Source organism: Erigeron canadensis, chromosome 9 (genome assembly GCF_010389155.1).
Source record: "Erigeron canadensis isolate Cc75 chromosome 9, C_canadensis_v1, whole genome shotgun sequence".
Taxonomy (NCBI): domain Eukaryota; kingdom Viridiplantae; phylum Streptophyta; class Magnoliopsida; order Asterales; family Asteraceae; genus Erigeron; species Erigeron canadensis.
The window spans coordinates 28734841-28756698 of record NC_057769.1 but is presented as its reverse complement, the minus strand read 5'-3'; the positions used below and the strand labels follow the sequence as shown (position 1 = coordinate 28756698).

General features: G+C 32.2%; 2 protein-coding genes across 4 annotated transcripts; one reads left to right on the top strand and one right to left on the bottom strand.

Annotated features, from left to right (window-relative positions):
- Positions 1–8873: 8873 nt before the first annotated feature.
- On the top strand, positions 8874–15665 carry LOC122581286 (WAS/WASL-interacting protein family member 2-like). 3 transcript variants are annotated; one of them, XM_043753488.1, is made up of 4 exons: positions 8874–8914; positions 9415–9689; positions 12112–13009; positions 13830–15665. In XM_043753488.1, exons 2-4 carry the CDS (start codon positions 9612–9614, stop codon positions 15011–15013), a joined length of 2160 nt encoding a protein of 719 aa, XP_043609423.1. In that variant the 5' UTR covers positions 8874–8914; positions 9415–9611; the 3' UTR covers positions 15014–15665. The 3 variants fall into 3 exon arrangements, with proteins under 3 accessions (XP_043609423.1, XP_043609424.1, XP_043609422.1); XM_043753489.1 differs by lacking the exon at positions 8874–8914 and adding an exon at positions 8954–9069; XM_043753487.1 differs by lacking the exon at positions 8874–8914 and having other exon boundaries at positions 9214–9689.
- Positions 15666–16330: 665 nt separating this feature from the next.
- LOC122581560 (protein ECERIFERUM 26-like) lies at positions 16331–19984 on the bottom strand. The gene is made up of 2 exons (XM_043753791.1): positions 19505–19984; positions 16331–17391 (listed from the first exon to the last, which is right to left on the bottom strand). The coding sequence occupies exons 1-2, from the start codon at positions 19925–19927 to the stop codon at positions 16525–16527; spliced, it is 1290 nt and encodes a 429-aa protein (XP_043609726.1). The 5' UTR covers positions 19928–19984; the 3' UTR covers positions 16331–16524.
- Positions 19985–21858: the final 1874 nt, after the last annotated feature.

Below are 21858 nucleotides of genomic sequence, written 5' to 3'. Positions count from 1 at the left end.
TTCATCTAACCATAACAAATGATATGTTTGGTATCAATCCAAGTTATCAATTTCCAACCCGATTTCACATATGAAAATCATTCCAAATATAACATGTTTGTTTGTGTTTGCCTGTCCATCTATAGTAATATACACAATATTCTTTTCATCTTACCATAAGTCCATAAAAAATAAAATGTCTGGTATTGTTCCAATTTATCAACATGTATTGTGTTTGAACAACCACATCCTTATTGTTTTTTTTTTTGTTTGTTTCTATTTCATTGTCTATTATCCATCTGAAAGGAAGGCATGCCTCAAGTACATTCAATAAAGGCAATAGAATTGATTTGCAAGGTACATAAATGTAAGAGAAGTAAAGAAACATGTATTTGTCATGTTTATATACAGAAGCGGTACCAGGAAAAAATTTCAAAGGGGGTAAACTTAGAAAAATTATGAAAAATAATCTAAAAGGGAGCAAAATGTTAAAAACCTATAGAAATTTTTTAAAAATTTATGAAAAATTTAAAAATACATGACAAAATTTAAATTTAAAGATAGTACCGCCACTGTTTATATATACATCAAGGGTGTTATACTGAATTACTGTTATGTGTATAGTACAAATTAGTTATACACTTAACATAACAATATCATGATCTGTTTAGATGTACACTTAGTACTAATATATCATACCGAACCGACACGAGACAACGATACCAAAAATATTGATACTAAAGTCGAGCAAAAACCAAACCGAAAAACGCACCAAATAGGTTATGTTGGTACCAATTGGTTGAGTATGGAGATATTTAAAAAAAGTAATTTTTTTTAGTATATGAACATCTGCTTAATTGATTTCGAATTTTTGATAACAGAACATAATAACTTCGATATTGAAAAGACTCATGCACTACAATCAATCTCATCATCATCGAAAACAATTATTTTTTCTTGTTAAATAACATTTGAATGCATATGTGATAGTTGAGAAGTTGGCAACCATATATATAACTCGTTAACGAAATTTGTCCTTTTTAGTAGCAGACTAGCAGCCACTATGAGACGACCCAAATCATTTTTAACGTGTTATATATATTTCTCATCTTTGCAAAAATTTATAATAATTATATCATAATAATACATTAATATACTATAAACATAATTAGAGTAAATCACTAAATTTCATGGAAACAGTTTTTACTTTGTCATACTATAATATATATATATATATATAGCCTACTTTGTATAATACTAGATTATTACCGGCGTAATACGTGAGAAACATATATAATTAATGACATGTTAAATTTTTATAATATCATAAGTTGACAAGTATTTAACCAGGTAAGAATTAAAACACAAAAAACATGAAGTTACATTAGTGGTTGTTTAGATTTCGGTTTACAGTGACCATATACATTTTTTTTTTCTATTAGAGGTTTTGCTAAGTAAGGTTTTCGTTTCTTTGGATGTCTTTCATTCATCCAGATATGTCTGCATTGTCATTGTACTTGTACTTTAACGTTTTGCTCTAATAATTTAGTTATCCACTAAAATTACTAATATTTAAATATCAATCTATATATCGCATGTTGTGTTAATCTAACTTAATATTATGTATAATATCATTGCAATTCTCATTCAATTATTTTTCTGGTATAATTGTGATTGTTTACTATAAACTCCATATTTGTTTTTTGTTTTTTTTATTAAGAAAACCAGTTTGACATCCGGTCCGGTTTTCAAAACATCGATTTTAAAACAATAAAATATTAATGATAAAATTAAATACTTATAACCAAGTTTTATTACGTTATTTGATAAAAAAAATCCTATAAAAAAACATAATTTATTAAAAACGTATTACATTGGAAAAGAAAATTTTAATGGAAAAAAATAAAAATTTGATTTTATAGATGAAAAATGATGTAAAATATAAAAATATTAGCTTCTATAATTATATCATTAAAAATATTAGTTATTAATGTCTATAAATTTAAATAAGGAAATAATAATCATTTAAATTTATTAAAATTAAATTAAATATATAAAAGTTAAAAAAGGTATATGATATCATCATTTGATCTAAGGACTTTAATTAAAAGTTGAATTAAATCTAAAGGTCGATATTTCTCCAATTATGAATTAAGGTTTCTCTTTTATATATATTTAAAGATATACACAATGCACATGATGTGCATGTGTTATAAACCACTTTATTTTATTTTTATTGGGTAAACCTTACATTTTATTTACATGGTATATACATTCAGGGGTGTGCCTACATGGGGGGCAAGAGGGGCAAATGCCCCCCTCCAAAATTTAGATTTTGTCATTTATTTTTAAAATTTTTATGAATTTTTAAATTTTTTCTATCTATAGGTTTGTAACATTTTGCCCTCTTTTAAAATTTTTTTTTTTTTTTGGACTTTTAGTTTTGCCCCTCTCGAAATTTTTCCTGGTACCGCCTCTGTATACATTAACCTTATAAACATATCACCTATATGGCTATATATTCTACCATCTACATAGGGTTTTTTTATCTGGAAAGTATCTCAACTTGTCACTTTTTACTTTATTGAGGTCAAAACAAAATTCCGTCCTATTGTGGGGAAAAAAACCAGCTAAACCAACTATGTTGGGTTTTTACTGGCTGAGACATGACATGAAACCGGTAAACACTTACTTGGTAGCCATGTGTACACTAGGAGACTCCACTTAATCATATCTTTTTTATTATATCTATATCTATCTATATCTATATATTCTTTATATTATATTATATATTGAGAAAACCTAAAAAATCATCAGATTATAACTCCAAATATAGTCCTTGTGGTATTATAATTCCAGTTCAAGCAAATCATTTTTTTCTTTCAGTTAATTCGTTTGGGTTAGCCTATTATAACTACAAAGGTGAATCGACATTATGGAGTACAATTTCCTCCAGTTGAAATATAGTTACAATCAGATACAATTCTTTCTCATCTCTTTCCTTCTTCAGATTTCGGCCACCCAAACCGTCGGACCTTCGTCCACCTTGCCGGAAAAATGATGTCAAAATGATACAAAAATAACCTCTACATCGCGGCCACCTCTACATCAAACCCCAAATACCACCCAACGCCACCTATGCTGCCACCTCTACATCGCGGCGCCGCCGCTGTGAAAATCACCACTGCGCCGCCACATCTGCCGACATCAATCTTTCTTTGTTTTTTATGATTACTGGCAAAACCCACTTGGTGATACATAGATGAATTGATATTTGTTGATTTTATGATATAGGTTTTGCTTGATATTTAATTAGTTGGGATTAGGGTTTGTTACCAGAAATAGGGTGGCGGTGATGGTTATGACGCTGATGCCGGAAAATTGTTGATGCCTACCACCACGTCACTGAGATCACGAACCCAAAACTTGCAACTTCCGAAAAGCATCGCCATGGCGGAGATCTTGAAGTCAGCTGTGGCGAGCCGGCTGTGATTTATTTTCAAAATGTGGATTTTGAAGCCCAAATCAAAAGGATATATTTAGATACGTGAATATGATACAATGATTTGATTGAAACAGATAAAGCAGTTCATGAGGTTTATTTTTGAAACATCAAATCCTTTTTTTTTTAAAATTGAGATTATGGATGTCTTTTTTATGTATATGTTTATTCTATTAGTAGAATGGTTGAATATTAGATGGTCGGAAAAGATGATGTTATCGGAAAAAATGGTACCTGATGATGACTTGAAAGGATAGGCTGTGATGGTGGTTGATGGTGTTGAATAAATTGGGAAGAAGAAAGTGACATGGCATCTTAGTTGGCAAGACATATAATTAATACATTTATTTAAGAATTACAAAATGAAATAAAAAGTAACAAAATGACCAGTAACATGAACACATGCCCTATAAAGACGGTTTAGCCGGGTTTTTTTCTCACAATAGGACGGAATTTTATTTTGACCTCAATAAAGTAAAAAGTGACAAGTTGAGGTACTTTCCAGATAAAAAGCCCATCTACATATCCAAAAGTTTACTACTTATATTGATAAAAAAAAAAAAATATATTTACATTATCTATATGTTATTAATTACTATTATTTGAGCTGTTTAATGGTTGCCATTTTATTTATACTAAAATGATTTAAGAGTTTTGCTATTTTTAATGTTTTTAAAATTACCTACTACCTATAATGATAATTACATTTACATTAAATAAAGTGGTGTTTATCTAAACTTATATTTTGGCGTTTAATATATAAAACAACTTAATTATCATTACTTATTAGAGAATTAGTTTAACATAAAGGTTTTGCTAAACACAATCCTAAGGGCTTCAAGGTATATTAAGTTAAATAGTTGTGTATTTATCGTAAAATGAAGGAATACACTTTTTGATATAAAAATATATAATTTTTATTCATGTTAATGTGTTTTTAAGATGAAAGTATTCATTTCGTGAGGAATAATATGATTGAGATCCTCTAAAGTTTAAATGAACTTTGTAAGTAAAGTTAAGGGATTTTGACCATTTGACTAAAATCAATGATCAAGATTAAAAAATCAACTTTAAATCTTAACTTTTAATTTTAATTTAAAGGTCAAAATTCCCCTAACTTTACCTATAAAGTTACTCTAACTTTAAAGGATCGATTTTTATCCGGAATAATAACATACGAGTATTTTGGATGGAGTCTCAAGAGAAATGCAACGTGTACGGCCAGATTTAACGAAGATTGTCGGGGGTGATACCAAGTGTCGAAGAGCTACTTGTGTAGCCATCCACAATCACATGCACTTGACCAAGTTGACTTCCTTTCCAAGTTGTAAAAAAACTACTGTAGAAACTTCGTTCTTTTACTTTCTTCCGCCATACCTTGTAACGTATTTTCGTTTTTTTTGTTCTTTTTATAAGTTCTATTATTAATACATGTAATCTATTAGTTTTTTTTTCTTCGTTATTTAATCTTTTAATTTTATCATCTGCAATGATTTTCTCTATTAAAAGAATTTTTAGAAGGTACTAGCTAGTATATTTTAAGATAAATTTATCATTTTAATTATAACGGTATAACACAAATTGAATTGATATCGACCAAGTTAAAAATATTACGTAATCAATCTTGATTCTATTTTTAATAATGTATTTACTCAATGGCAGGAGCCACGAGTTATAACAAATTTAGATATATTCACGATAACAACCTAGAAATGCCTGACATACAAAATGAATGTAAATGTTAAGGTTCAAATTCTGTCTCGTTTTCTTTTAATCACAATATTACGTATAAGATTTATTGTCTCTCATATTGGTTATATATATATATATATATATGTCGTTGAAGAACCGATAATGAGTGATCAACTGTCCATATTGATATTAGATAATGTTTCCATTTTGGACACATGTTAATGTGACAAGTAAGAAGATAAACTTTCATGTTTTTCATTGAATTGAGGAATCGTAAATAGTACAAAGTGGTTATGGTTCATACTTCATACGCAGATAAAATCTTTAATAGCATCATTAATTAGTCATTTTTATTTTTATGAATCGTTAATTATCATGCATAACTAGTGTGTCCACTCCACACAGGATCTAAAGATTGGTATATTATAGTAACCCGACTACCTTAACTTAGATAGCATATATCCTGATTAATTTTATAAATAAATTAAATAAAGGTAGACTGTCCATAATATATTGTTCCAAACTGTAATTTTTCATTTAATTAAATATAACAGCCAATATTTATACTAGCTAGTTATTTATTTATTTATTTTTTTTAACACTTACCCACAAACTCTTTATTTGAAAAGACATACTTCCAATTAAACTCAATACGTAAAATGTAACAAAAGAAAGCTTTGATGATTTCCCCTTTATTGATATCTATCTTGGCGATCAACTTTCATTTACTTAATGAGTTTTATAATCTCTTAAAAATAATTTACGTGAACTCAAAGCCTTTATAGTTTATGATTAGGCAGTATTTATTACTACACTGACACAATCAGCAACTAACAAATTAGTTAACAAACATTCATGAAAAGTACAAATAGTATTATTAACACATTTAAAATACTAGAGAACACAATAAAGAAACACTAATGTGCAAAATTTACATTTAAATTTAAGTCAAACCCTTTGGACCGTGAAGACTAATAAGATAAACTAGCCTTTGGATCGGAAGGGAGTGCGGAACATCCTACAAAGTACAAATACTCATCTCTAATCAACTTCTCTTCCTTTTTGTGACTGTTTTTGGTTTGTTTGGTCCAATGATAAGGAGTAAGCAAAGTGTATATCAATTAGGGAAAAAGTTGCTAATGAGCTCTTGATTTAGTGGCCGCTCAAAGGATAGATGAAAGTTTTTGTCTTTTTTTTAGTGTTCATCTCAAGCCCACACACGTTTAATTATTAACTTAGGTAAAAGTAACTACTAATATAAATTGCTCTTCAAAGATAAAACGACATTAAAAAGTGTAAAAATGTGGAGGTCTGTAAAGCTCGGTATTCCCTTGGGTTAAGAGTTTGGAGAATTGAAGGAAAAATGATATGGTGATTTTGTAACTAAAATAATGCTGTATGAAATATGATTCGTGCTATTTATGTAGAGTGTAATTAAGTTACCTAAATAACACTTCAAACGTAACACTTGTAAGACAAATAACACTTGTTATTAGTCTAAAAGGAATGCTAGATAATAAAAAGCATGTAACTTTTGGGTTAGAAACCATTGTCACTGTCATTCTGTCAATATGAGATTAGATGAGCACTTGGTAGAAGGTTAGAGGCTTTTAATTGAAAGGGAAAAGTGTAGGGTTCAATCATATATAGTTTTGGATTATTTAAGGTAATCTAAAAGTAGAACTGATTTGTCATTAAGAAAAAACATTGTCACGTATATAACGAATTGTGTTTCATTTCATATACTCGAAAACTCGAAAAGATTCTCAACCTAAGTGAGTAGCTCTAAGCCTACCTTTTACGAATTAATAATTTGAGCCAAATGGCTATCGAAATAAACTAGAATGAGACTTGGGTCTTACACCAATGGATCCCAAGCTTTAGAAGAATATTTATACGTTAATACTAGACGAATGCTCGCACGATGTGACGGTGATGGTGGTAGCGATGAAGGTGTGGCTACGGCGGCAGTGGGTAGCGATGTGCGGTGGTGACAGTGGTGGTAGCGTGGTGGTGAATGTAAATTAATTGACGTAAATGAGGTTAGTATGATTATTTAAGGGTTGGAGGATCTATGCTGTTATTTATTTCATTAAGAGTATTATAAGTAAATAGGTGAATATGATTAAATTAATGAATAAAAGAAGATGGGTAATTTGGTCATTTCAAAATCTTAATTACTTAAAGAGGAAAGAGATAATTTGCTTTATAGAGTAGTGTAGATATAGATATAAATATAGATGTGTCTGATCATGTTACTTATGATCAAACTACGATAATTACAGTTTCTAAATAATTTTGGAGTTAAAAAAAACAAACTAGACCTATTGTAGGTAACTATGGGATTATAGGGGGAATGATACCCTCAAGTTACTAATGACTTGATAGATTAAGTTAGAGTAATCTTGACCCTTGATTTTAAATCAAGGGTTAAGATTTATCCAACTGACTAGTCAAAATTGGGTAACTTCAGAGAATTCCTTCCCGATTATAGAAAAGTTGAATGTAATATATAGTTCACAACAATTTTATTGTTAAGCTTCTAATTTATATCTTTATAAATATATATAAGGGTTTTGTTAATGATAGTCTTTAGGGGTATCAATATAAATTATTTGGATACCTTAAAACTTGTATATTGTTAAGTGAAAATTTAAGAGGATGATTTTTAATATATTAAATAATAATTTTTTTTGCGTGTAATAATCTACTAATGACAACCCTTAGGGCTATCGTTATCATTTTTACTCTTATGTAAGACAAACTATCTCTTACTTTTTTTCAACTTTCAGTGTTTAAAATATTTAAACTACTCTTTCAGTAATTTAAATATCTTCATCTAATATATCTATAATACTCTTAATAAAAGTCTTTACAACATACACCCTTCAACTCTTAAAATAACTACATAACTCTCATTTATATCAATTATTTTTACATTAATAACCATACCGTCACCCGCCACCACCGCACTTACATTGCGTGAACACTTGTCCAGTTTTCTTAAATATAAATATAGAGCTATTTTGATAAAGTAAATGTATATAGTTTGAAACATACTTATATCTTATGTAAGAACTATACTTAACTATCACTTTATTGTAAAGTTTGTTTATGTATAAATAAATAAATTTAGAGCTACAGATAATAACAAGTGTGCCAATATATTTGTATAAAAGATATAATACCAAAACGGGATCGAAACCTGAGAAATTTTACTCCCCAATTTTAAAGCCCACACTTTGATGCCCCTTTTTCTTCCTATAGTCTTTTCCACTCGTTACATTACATAGTACATACATATGAGCTGTTTGATAAGTGTAAGAAAAATGAAGGAAACAAAATAGAATAACTAAAAAAATCATCCCCCTTTTTTCTTTCTCTCTCTTTCTTTAAGAAAACCTTGATGAGAGAGATTGAGTTGTATCTCTCTCTCTTTCTCTGTCTATAAATGTGAGGTTTCTGTCCTCATCTTTGCCTCTTTCGCCTGTTTAATTCTCTCATCAAATTCTCTCTCTCTAAAAACTCACACAAACACACCACTTTTCACACAAAATATATACGAGTATTCAATTTGACAAGATTATTATTATAGAGTTATAATAAAACTAAGTGTGATTTCTGTATCTATCTATCTATCTATATCTATATATATATACACATATACATATATCTATATCTATATATCTATTTCTTTCTACTTCAATCTATTAATCAATCAATCAATTCCACTTCCCTAAGGTAAAAATTAATAATTGATCATCACTTCATTTCTCTTCGATTCCAATTTTAATCAACCTATATATATATATACACATGTGTGTATGTATACACATATACATATACAAACACGCGGCGCACAGTGAAACATATAATTAGGGTTTCAATTGGAGCTGGTTAGTGAATTGAATTGAGATTTAGGTTTTTTTTTAGGTCCGATCGATTACATTTGAGAATTAGGGTTTCGATCGAGATTTGTGATTTTTGGGGATTTTTTTAAAAACTTTTTAACTAAAATGCTATATTGAACTTAAGTTATCTATATATTTATTTATGATTTTTGCTAAAAAGCTTTGATCTTTGTTTTTTGATTAACTTTTTGGGAGGTGATCACATCACAGCTGGATTTATAAGGTTTTATTTTGGAGATTTTTTTAGCAAATTTAGTTAATTTAAAAAATATATAAAAAAAATTCTGCATTTTTGTGCCTTTGAAGGTAAACTTAAGCTTGGTTTTGCAGTTTGAAACTGCGGGTTGGTTTTATTGATGGATGAGGAACATTGAGTACTGGAAATGAGTGCAAGGACATGGTTAATGGACAGGAAAATAGCTGCGGGTTCCTCTTTTCCACGTTGGGACGGTTATGGTTTTTGAGAGTAGTAGAAAAGCTTTTGTTTGCTGATATATTTGGTAGTTATTGTCTGCGGACTTTGTGCAATGTCTCGGTGCTTTCCATTTCCACCACCGGGATATGAAAAGAAACCCATAACAGACGAAATTGACTTATTGAAGAAGGTAACTTGAATGCTATGATCTTGGAATCTTGGTTATTGTTAAAAGAACTCGATGCCTTTTTGTTTGTGTTGCTTTACTTTCTAGAGATGTATCGACAGGTGATTTTGATTAGTTGGTAACGGGTGAACAGTTCTATAATGAATTTTAGGTGAAAATAAAGTGCGTAAAGATGCTAGAATCCAAGTTATTGGGGATGTAAACATGTTACATTATTAGTATGTGTGTGTTTATAATGTCGTTTTGGCCTTCATAAAATGATTAATGGTGATTGTAGATTTGTAGAACATGTGACCTATAAAATCTGGAAAAGCTGTTTTGGCTTGTTTGGTAATTAATAAATGCAGATACTGAACCTGAACCTGAACCTGTAGAAGCGGCGACATAGATGTAGGTAACTCTATAATGTAGTACATATATGTAGGTAACTCTATAATGTAGTTTCACTCGTGTTGCTTTGGTGTTCCCATATGGAAAATGTGACTTCACTTTAGTAGCTAATCCCGAAGCTTGCCTTGTGTTTTACTTGTGTATATGATATCATGAAATAATCATTGATATAAAGACGAATATGGACTTGTGAATAGAGAGTGTGACTTTACTTTACGAGATAATGACAAACCCAAGGCTTGCCTTGCCTTCAACCTGTGTACATGAGATTTTGGATTATGGTCGATATAAAACTGAATGTTTGACATATCATTTCATGGCACTTTAAAGCGGAATGTCTAGAAGATCTAATAGTCAATGCTTCGTTGTATTGAACTTATGATTTTCGATGTGATTGCCCTCAAGGGAAACTGAATTTTGACTTTAATGATGGAACTTATGTGAATAAATGATGAAGTATCTGTAAAAATGAAAAGTTGATTTCTTTTTACCCTCTATATCCATTATTACAGAAAACTTTTCTTCATGCTTATCCTCTTGCATAGAGTTTCTTTAAGAGTTCAAATTATGTTTGATTAGATTGTTTTGTTGCTTTGCCTCCCTTTATTAGACACTCACATAGAAGTATAGAATAATCTACTCAACGTTCAAACCTATTGGATTTCCAAGTAGGGTATTAACCATTAAGCTTAATAATGTAGGGAAAGTAATGATTTTGTAATGTAAAGTACTGCAAGTACAGTGGATATTGCAGTAAAAGTGAGACTCGATGTAGTGGTGCAAGTCATCTAATGTTGTTTTTTAACGTGCTAAAGAGGGATATAGTATCTAGTCTCAAAAATCACAGGATTCAAGTGTCAGTTGAGTAGCGTAGATTGTCCTGTCCCTTTCAAAATTGTTTTATATTTCAGCTTTTCCATGTTCAGTTAATGCATTCTCGTATGTGATCTTATTACTTATGCCTCTTCTATTTGAGATATATTGTTGCATGCTACGGTTCAACCAACTAGATAAGGATATTTATAGCAAAAAGCAAATTGTTGATTTTTCATTTTCCTTCGTAGCATAACGGACCATGATCTTTATTTGATGAAGTAAAAAGTTAAGCTGTGACTGTTTTTTATATTAGATCATACTCAATAGCGTATTGTTGATCAATATAATTGTCCTTTTGCACTCTAAATTTGTATAATAAACTACACCTGTGCTGTGTTCATGAGTTTCTTTTAGGAGAGGTGGGAAGGAAGTTTATAAAATTAGAAAGATGCTGTCTTTTTAAGTTTTTATTTTATTTTATTTTATTTTTTTTTTATGAAAGGAAGTAGAGTGACTTTTAAGGGTTCTAAGGCTTGTTTAATTTTTTCTCCCAAATTTTTTTAAATAAATTTTCTCCTTTCTTTTGTTGCATCTTGAAACACTCATAACTCTCCTTTCTTCTTTCCTCTTTTTTTCTTTCATACTCCTTTTTACTCGTATTTTACTTGAAATTGCAACATTAGAGGTGTAATAGATGTATTAAAATTTTTTAAGAAAATAAGAACTGTGAAATGTTGGAAATATTTTTTAAGTTGATATTAGGCTAATGTTACCCATGCAAAAATAGGTGTATAGACTATGGTTAAATTTAACGCTGTTTCTAGAAAATGATGGCATGAACTTTAGCAGAGTGCTATAGTGTTGAAATAGCTTTAAGCTATTAGAATAATACGACGAAGTTTTCTTTACCAGAACACATGCAGACAAACTTAACCCAGTTAATGGATATCATTTTTGTCTTTTGGTTGCTTCTACTTTGGGCGTTTAGGTCAGTCTGTGGAAAATTGAATTTGCTGGACGTATGTATTCTGCCATCTATCTGAAATTCAATTTGGGATCTCAACTCCACATTTGTTTGCTCAACTTCTTATATTTTTGATATGGAAACAAGTAATTTAACACACAGTCCCATGCTCATCTGAGGTGCATAATTCATTGATTTTGGTCTAGTGTCTCAACATACAAATATACAATTATGTCGTTACTTCACATATTCCAGGAAAAACGCAAAGAGAAGAAGCATAAGAAGGATAAGAAAGAAAAAGATAAAAAAGACAAAAAAGAACGAGAAAAAGATCGAAGCGAAGGAAGACATAAAGACAAAAAAGATAAACACCGGGACAAGAAGAAAGATAAGGAGAAGAGTAGAACCAATACTCCGGATAATAAAAGTTATGGACAATTTGAGGGGTATAATGGAGAAAAGGTTCATCATAACGGTGAACAAATCAAAGAAAAAAGCAATTCTACCGATGTCAAAAGATTGTCTATACCATATCCTGACCAAAATGGAGACCTGGTCAGGAACAGGTTCAAGGTTGAGGATGTTGAGAATTCCAAACTTGTGCAAGAATTGAGGAGGAGGATTCGGGATGAGGAAAGCGGAATGGGTAGCCACCAATCTGTTGTTGATGGTAGAAAAAATAGCTTTAACAGGACTGATATTGAAAAGATGGATGGGCGACAACCAGTCATGGATAGCCGGCAGCCAGTCATGGATGTGGCGGGATTTGGCAGAAATGTGGTGGTCCCGGATAGGATTAATGGTGCAACACCACCGCCTTTCGACAAGAAGATTGACCGAAGGGTAGAGCAGAGAGAGAAAATGCAAGAAAAAGGAAATGATGATAAACGAGGAGATAAGCGGAAGAACAAAGATCGTGATAAACATGGGAAGGAGAAAAGTATGGAAAAGGAGAAAAAGGAAGAGAAACTGAAGGAAAAAAGCGAACAGAAGAAAATCGAGAGGGACAAGAAGAAACATTTTAAGAACAGTGAAGCAGTTGCTAGTCCTAATAATCTTTCAACACATTTGTTGGACAATAGGTTACAAGGTGCTAGTAATGAAGGAAACTTAAGGAAAAGGAAAGACATGGAGACAAATGGTGTTCTTCATGGTGAGTTTTCTTTCCCACTTGTTTTTTTTTAACCTTTTTATTAAGACCTAGACATGGTTAAATGGGAGAGTTGGGTGGGTTGGGTAACAGACAGATACATATTCTGGTCGAAACAGGTGATTGTTGGTATGAGTTGACTTGAAAACACTTTGTTATAGCTCTGTGTCTAACATGATTACAAAAATATGTATTACTGCATTAATGATCTATTTTATGGAGTTGAGCCATTTAGTATGCTGCACCTTGGGCGGCTCTGGCATACTTTTGTAGCTAACCTTTTTGTTTTTTTAACACTTTAGCGTGTTATAAATAGCATTAACGTAATCAACCTGTTTGTAAGTGAATCGGTTAAAATTGGCACCTCTAATCAAGATCTACTATATTCTATTGTAAACCTTGCAATTTCCATGTTTTCATACCATAGAAAATGATTTTCCGTTTTATTTACAATGTATATCTACTAAGATGCTGCATGTTCCATCAAGTTTTGAACTTTATGAAAGATTCTATGCAGGTCATATATGTAACTTTGACGTTCTGTTATATTTATTTTATCAGATGTTTAAATACGGTTATTTTCTCTAGGAAAGCCGAAATGTGATGGCTGATGGGTTCTTTTAACCTTGTATGATATGTGATATTACTGGTATATAATGAACGTAAAGATTGACTTGTTAAGTTGTTATTGCGAGAAGTCTTTGTGTTCTATGATTGCATTTTATAGCCTTGTTACACTAGTTATTATAAATTTATGAGGGTCTAAGATATTCAAATCTTCTTATGCTGGTAGTTTGTGCCTGATTGTTAAATTACGTTACAGAGAATGTACTCAGGCCAAACAAGATGGCCCGACCCATCTCTAATATTCCCCCGGAAAACGGAAGGAAGCTAGATTTTCTCCAAAACCCGGGCTCAAGTGTGTTGTTAGATAAGCAAGGGGCATCTCAAGGATTATCATTGAGTAGTTTTAATGTCGGTAGTAAGGATGGACTGGGTGGTCAAAGAGTCAATGACATGATAGCTTCACAACCCGGTTCGGTCTCTGCTAAAAAGCCACCAGTTTCTGCTTTTAATCACATTACATCTAAGCCCGCCCCAATACATTCACCACCTGTAATTACAAATCATGTAGCATTCCAGTCTTCGCCTGCCCGTGCAACAAAGACACAACCCAATCACATAGTAGTCCAGTCTTCTCCTATCCGTGCAACAAAGCCACAACCTTACCACGTTGCGGCCCAGTCTTCCCCCCATTCAACAAAGTCACAATCCTACCACATTGCAGCCCAGTCTTCCCCTGTCCATTCAACAAAGTCACAATCCAACCACATTGCAGCCCAGTCTTCCCCTGCCCGTTCAACAAAGTCACAATCCAACCACATTGCAGCCCAGTCTTCCCCTGCCCGTTCAACAAAGTCACAATCCAACCACATTGCAGCCCAGTCTTCCCCTGCCCGTTCAACAAAGTCACAACCCAACCATATTGCAGTCCAGTCTTCTCCTGCCCGTTCAACAAAGTCACAACCCAACCACATCGCAGCCCAGTCTTCTCCTTCCCGTTCAACAAAGTCACAATCCAACTACATTGTGGCCCAGCTGCCCACATCCAAACCACTGCCTTCAATTCCTAATCCTATTGCCAACCATCACCTATTACCGCCCCTCTCATCACCACCACCACCAACTACAACCGCTAAACAACCCATTTTCCAATCTAAACCACCACCCTCTGTAGTTAACAATCTTGCAGTACCACCTCCAATGCCTATTCCCCAAAAGAAACCACCTCACCCTGATACTAAGTACTTGAACCAAGTACTCTCGGTCCCGAAATTAGATCCGTGGTGTGCTTTTGATGACCAAGAATGGCTCTATAACAGCAAAACCGGCCGACCCGTTTCCGAGAAACCGACAACAGAAGAGCTCCAGGTCCAGGTATGGTCCGAAGCTAAGCACATAGAATCTGTTGATGTTTGTGCTTTGCCGTATGTTATTCCCTACTAATTGATTTTTGATGAGCACAATTATGATTTGGGATCGAGCTCTTGAGATGGTTTAGCGGCTTTCTAGTCACATTTTTCCTAATGTTCACGAGGCTGCCACATGATTTTGTGGTCTCTTGATGATATTACGAGTCGGAGTTGATCGGATTTGAAGAAATTATATGCACCCGAGTGAGAGATAGCAATTTTATTTCATGAAAATGGAATATTTTCTTGAGGGGTTCAAGTAAAAATGGTCCGAGGAAGACGCATTGGTGGCTTCTGCAATGTTTATTGATATTTGCTCAATGCTGAGATGCTCTTTGCTGCTAACATGAGTGTAAAAGGAATTTGGTTTTGTGGTGTGTTACAAGTCACCACAATTTTTGATTTTGTAATATAGAACTATTTACATGAAATGTAAGATAGGTAGGGGTAATATGGGGATATGAAAGAAAATAGAGGTTGCTGAAATCCATTTTGACACTGATTGCTTATATCTATATGACCCCTTTTGATTGGACTGTCATGGTTTCCCCATTACCAGAGTCAACCGTTAGTAACAGGTTGTGATTTGTGTATGTATAAAAGTCAACCATTTAGTGAAATTGGATATATTTGTGTTAATTGAAGGAATTTATGATACTAGAATTGTTACCAATTGATGTTTTGTATATTGCTGTACATACGACGTGTATAACATTAGTTACCGGTTTGAAGATAAAATTTGATAATGTGTATATCATCCTTCATACGTATGGTGTCTCGAGGCATGTTGAAAGACGGAAATATTTGAAAAGAAAATATTACACGTACAAATACATTACATTCTAATTGTAACATATGAGATGGTATAACTAACAAAATAGAACCGAAATGTAGCGAAAAAGGTAAAACATATATTAAAAGAAAAAAAAAAGTGATCTTGTTGGTTACACATATTATTTGTAAGCCAGTGACCAGTGTCTCTCTTGAACTTGAATTATGTTGTAGCATGCGTTTTACTTGTAAAACAAATAAAAATAAAAGGAGGGCATCCTGGCCCGGAACCACATTGGATCCTTATCATCCCATCCCGTAAAGGTTATAATGTCGGTAAAATACTTTCACTTAATACTCACATGATTTAGTTACTTGTCTGAAATTGTTGACATACGACATACGTTTAGAAATATGTCCCAGTTTCATGACGTGTGCAACGTTCGATTGTTTCTTCCGTGATTTTGGAGGTATAAATAACAAAATAAGAAACTATTTTTCCTAAAGGATACGGTGAAACATTATTAAAGACCAAAACCAAAGTTGACGGCTTAATTATAAAAAAATCAACATGTTGGAATTTTGGTAAAGCTTTTGAACAGAATAAAGGAATTACATTACATCCACAAGACATTCGTTACATTTCTTTGATGCACTCAACATAACCTATCACACAAACTATTAGGCTATTATACATACATTATTCCAAGCAAAACACAAACTTACAAGTTACTAACAGCCTACTCGGCAAGTGCTATCAAACCATAGATGTATTTATTCAATACACCAGTCTTCTTTAAGCACCGTTTTAAGCTTGGCCATCTCATTTTCAGGCACAGTTATGCTTACTGTCCTTTCATCCGAGTCACCTTTTGGCGTTGGCAGAACCAACACGACACCTTGATCGCCAATGCTATCAATGAAACAGTTTACATAAACGGGCGTTTGTCCCCTCACTTCCATCTCATAAAATGTGGCATCACTCATATCCACAAAAGTCAAGTTGGCTCCGTAAATCAGAAAATCATCAAGATTCCTCATCGTTTCCTCAATCTTTTCGCGTTCATCGTCTGCTTGATCCTTAATGAGTAACCCTAGCTTCAAGGGGCTACATTTTTCTACAGACATGTCTGTTTTCACTACACCAATGGTTTGGCTTTTATTTGTGATAATTCCTTTACTTCGATTTGTCACGTCACTTTTGCATACTGTTACAACCTTGAGTCCCGATTCATCTCTTACTTTTGCTAGACTTTTCCAAATTACAGCACAGATACCCTCGAACACGGGTAGTTCTTGATCAACTTTCTCTTCATACATTTTCTCTTGCAACCGAGTCAATTCAGGCTTAGATATATAGAACGAAAATGTTTCCATTTTAGAGTTGTTTGGATTCGACCAAAGGTCTCCAACCGGGCCAACCCGTTTGACTGAAAGTGGATCTGTGTCTGGGTTCAGGTTTGTGTTTTGGAAATCATGGTCTTTGGATTGTTTTGGGGCCATAATGAGTATTTGGGCCGGTTGATGACCTGCAATGACTTGAGCCCATAGTTTTATGAAGGAGACAGCTGAAATAGTATCCCCAAGCAAATGGGACCAACTCAAACCAACCGATGTTCCTCCACATTTAAATTCGGTTAACTGTAAAAGGAAAATGGAAAACACATTGTTAAAAAATAATAACTTAAACTAAATTCTATAGTAATTATATAGGTGGGTCGGGTCATGTGAATTAAGTTTTTATAAAACACGTTTTAGTTATTGTTATTTCCTTTAAAAAAAAAGTAGAGTAATTTTTTTATAGGTCATCCGAGTTTGTATTTATGTTCTTTTTGCGTTACCTTCTATAGTAATAGTAATTATATTGGGTATGTGGCAGATTTCCGAAATTTTATTGGGTACCAGGGGTTTAAACAGTAGTGTTTAGATTTAGGAAAACATGCACCATCAATGGGATGACTTGGGACATATATGAGTGAGAAGTGATAACTGATTAGAAGATGAGTGGCTAACTGGCTATCACTCAAAAAAAGAAAGAAATCGATTCAATTTGTGAGCCTGAATAAATATAAATGGGTAAAAAAAATAAAAGTTATTCCCTCCGTCTCTTTTAAATGTCCAATTTTGACTTCTTGAGTCTTTTTATTAATTTTAATCGTAAATATTTTTCTTTGTGTTATATAATACTTAACAAAAGTTATATCTATGAAAAATTCATTTAAAACCTCATTCACATTTTTATATAATATAAATAAAAATATTTATGATTAAAAAAAGAAAAAGTTTAAAATGTCAAATTATGAGATGTAAAATGAGGCGGATGTCGTATGTTTTTATGAGAGTACGTCTCGTGCTAAACCCGTCCCTTTTCATTAAAGTGAGCTGCCTCAATCGTGAATTACTTGTCCTCTTAAATATTATCGGATAATAATTCACATGTACAAGTGTACCACTTGTTCCATTATATACATTTAAAATAAGTGCATATATGTTATTGAATAAATATCCGTATTATTCATGGTCTACAAAGTAGATACATAACTTGATTTCAAGTTTTTTTTGTTATTTGAAGTACTTTTTATGCATTTGAGTACATGTTGCATTCCCTTGCATTGATTCACATGTTTATATTGACTTAATCAATAAAGACAATATCATTAGAAAAAATTAAAATCAATACATAGAATGTTTATCTATCCATTCATTTTATACACTTAATGCTTAAAAAACAAAACAGGCCATGTTATTGTTATAAATACGGTTTATCTTCTTTAAATTTGTCGACAACTGGGATAGGCGGTTTTAGCTGATAGTTGGAGTGTGGTGTGGATTGTAGGAGAAGAGTATTGTTTCAATTAATAACTTTTCTTTTATTAAAACCATTTAGCTATCTATATAATACTTTTAATTAATATATGTCACAAATACAGTCACATTATATGTACTTAACATTGTATGTGTTGTTATAACGTATCATCAGAGTAACTTATTATCAAAAACAATAATAAAGGGAAAAAAAAAAAACACTACTAGCATATGTGTGAGGAGAAGCTTATTACTAGTACATATTAATCCAACTAGATATGTACCATCTAATTTTAGAAAATTTTCTTCTGTTTTCAAAAAAAAAAAATAGTTCAAAAAAGTAAGATTTGTTTGTAAAACTATCGATGTAAACAAGTCGAGCCGAACTCAAACTCGTCTAAACTCAAGCTCGAGATCGTTTATCTTTAGAGAGATCGAGCTCTCCTCTATTAGAGTCGTATGAGCAAAGTTTGAGCTCGGTTGGTTTAGAAAGCAAATTTATTTGTAATTCATTCTAACTTTTTTTTTTTTATCTCATTATTATTTTTACACAGATTCTATATTGCTCGAACTCGTTTAAGCTCGGCTCGATTCGATTCGAGCTTTCAGTGAGTCGAACTCGAGTGATTTACACATAAAAAAAAAGGATACATAACAATATAACATTATGGATTTGCCTCAACAAGATTAATCTATATTATTGTATCAAAGTAATTGTATTATACGGAGTATATAATATCCAAGACCTTTTACTAAGTGGAAAGACAAGGAATCTCATTATACCCAAAAGGGAATTAGCTATACACAAGGTAATCTTATTGCTGTCAGTTACACTTATATTATTATCAAACAAGTTACTTATAAACTTATTATTACTATAAAACACAATATAGAAAGTAAAGTAGATGATAAAAATTACTAAAAAGAAAGATTATGTTAGCAAGCAAACCTGTATCAAAACAAGTGGAGAGAAAGCTAAATCAGGGCCAAGAACTTGGTTAGAAACAAGAAATTTGTGTCTAGAATCATCTCTAGATTGAAGCCATTCGTCAAGGCTCAAATGACACTTAGCCTCGATGATTCGCACCCCACTGTCATTGCATTTGATGAAAGGCCGACCTGAGTCAGCCTTTCTTATCCGCCCACATGGGATGTAGGCATGGTTTAACCAATTGAACATAGTTTCTTTAATTGTAAAGATGGTAAAACCATCAAATGCCGGTTTTTTGAAGTAGTAGACAAACCGAAGGTAGTGAAGTTTCATGGCTAGGTCCATTTCGGTTAGCTCTTGAGCCACGTCGTTCCCCGATATGAACCCCGCCGAGACTGTCGAGATTTTGACGTCGTAGATGGAGTTTTGTTCATTGTGCATCTTTGTTTGTTTTCTTTTTCTTTTGAAAATGTACTTTTTAAAGTTTATAGTTCATGTGATATATAAGGGGGTATGGATTGTAATTATAGCAAAGAGCTATCAACTATTAACTGTCCAATTATTATCTAACTATACCATTTTGTCTAGAGTATGTCACGCTACTTATCATTGTTTTGACTACAGACGTACAATGTTCGTTGGCAGTTGGGACTTGGGATGATAATAATTATTAAGTAAACGGCAAATTCCTACATATATATTTATATTTTTGTGTTAAAAAGAACCTATTTAAGTTCGTTTGTTTAAAGGATTTAAGTTCGTTTGTTTAAAGGACTACATTATCAAAATCGATAAAATATGGAAATACTGGTTATTTTTCGAGGCAGAGTGTCGATACATATCAGGCCAACTCCTCGAACGGTTGGGTGCTACATATTTATGGACTGAGAAAACTTATCTATTAATTATCTAATTAATTTAAACGTTAACTTGACCCGTCTTAAAATGGAATTATTAATGTTTGCTTTATTTAATTGCGGGTCACTGAAGTGTACAATGTACCTTTTTTGACATAGTGTCTGTTTGCAGAGAATTTTTGAAAGCTTCAGAAGCTTAAAAGCTCTGAATTTTTAAAAGGAAGTTCATTTTAAAGTGATAGTCATGTTTGAATATGTATTTAAGATCAAAAGTTTTAGTCTTAAAAACTCCTAAAAGCCTGAAAGATCTTTAAAATAAAAGTTTGTGTAAGAAAGATTGAAATAGAAACCCTAACTCCTAACACTATAAACAAGTTCCAGCTTCAAGTTCCTACCGCAGCCTAAACTTAAAGCTTTTATGTGAAACATACCTATAGTCTTTTGCAGTGTTACACTACAAAATCCTAGTCGGATTAACAAAAACTGATCAATATTAAAGGCGATATTGTTAAATTGTAATTAATACAACAAGTTGTGTCAAAATATAGACATATGATCCCGCATTTTATTTCTGGAAGTGTTTTAAAATATTTTTACCTATTAACCATTTAAATCAATTACTTTTACATCAATTATTTACATCACTTAACGTCGCCTCCATCACCAACAGTTTTCCCACCACCACAGAGGCGCCACCACAACCACTGATGCATTGTGTGAGTAACATGCTGGTATATATATATTATAATATACTCCATCCGTCCCACTAGAAGTGTCCTACTTTGAATATTCAAAGTCTTTATTTTTAAACTTTGACCAGAATTATATTTTGTTGTGTTATATAAAAGTTGATAAAAGTTATACTATTAAAAAACAAGTCTAGAACACAATCAATTCATATAACTTTTATCAAATATTATCCAACACAAATAAAACTATTTGTGGTCAAAGTTACAAATGTTAGACTTTGAAAATTCAAAATATGACACTTCTAGTGGGACGGAGGGAGTATATATATATATATAGGGTAGAGATCCAGAGAGAAGGTTCTTAAGGAGATAAGGTCCGTTTTTTTTAAGCTTGTTTTTTTGATATTTTTTCATTTTTTGTTAATTAACTCTATCCATAAAATAAAAAAATTTAAAAATTAAAATTTTTTTCTCTAACCCGAGTTAGTAAGTTATACATGTAAGGATACGGTATGGGTTTCGCCCTTAAAAATATTAATAAGGGGTAGCTGGTGGGAGTGATAGGTCATAGAGGGTGATCGGTGATGGGGTAACCTACATAACGGGCTTCGCCCTTAGCTATCATGGCTCCGCCATAGTCTTTGAGGCTTCGCTTATAGCTTACGGGCTACGCCCTTTGGAAAAAAATTTTTTTTTTTTAATTTTAAAATTTTTATATGAAATTGATTAATTAAAGAGAGAATGAAAAAGGTAAAAAAAGGAAAACAAGTTCAAAAAAAGAAGCTAAAATTTTTTTTTTAAAAAAACACGAACCTTCTCTCCTTGA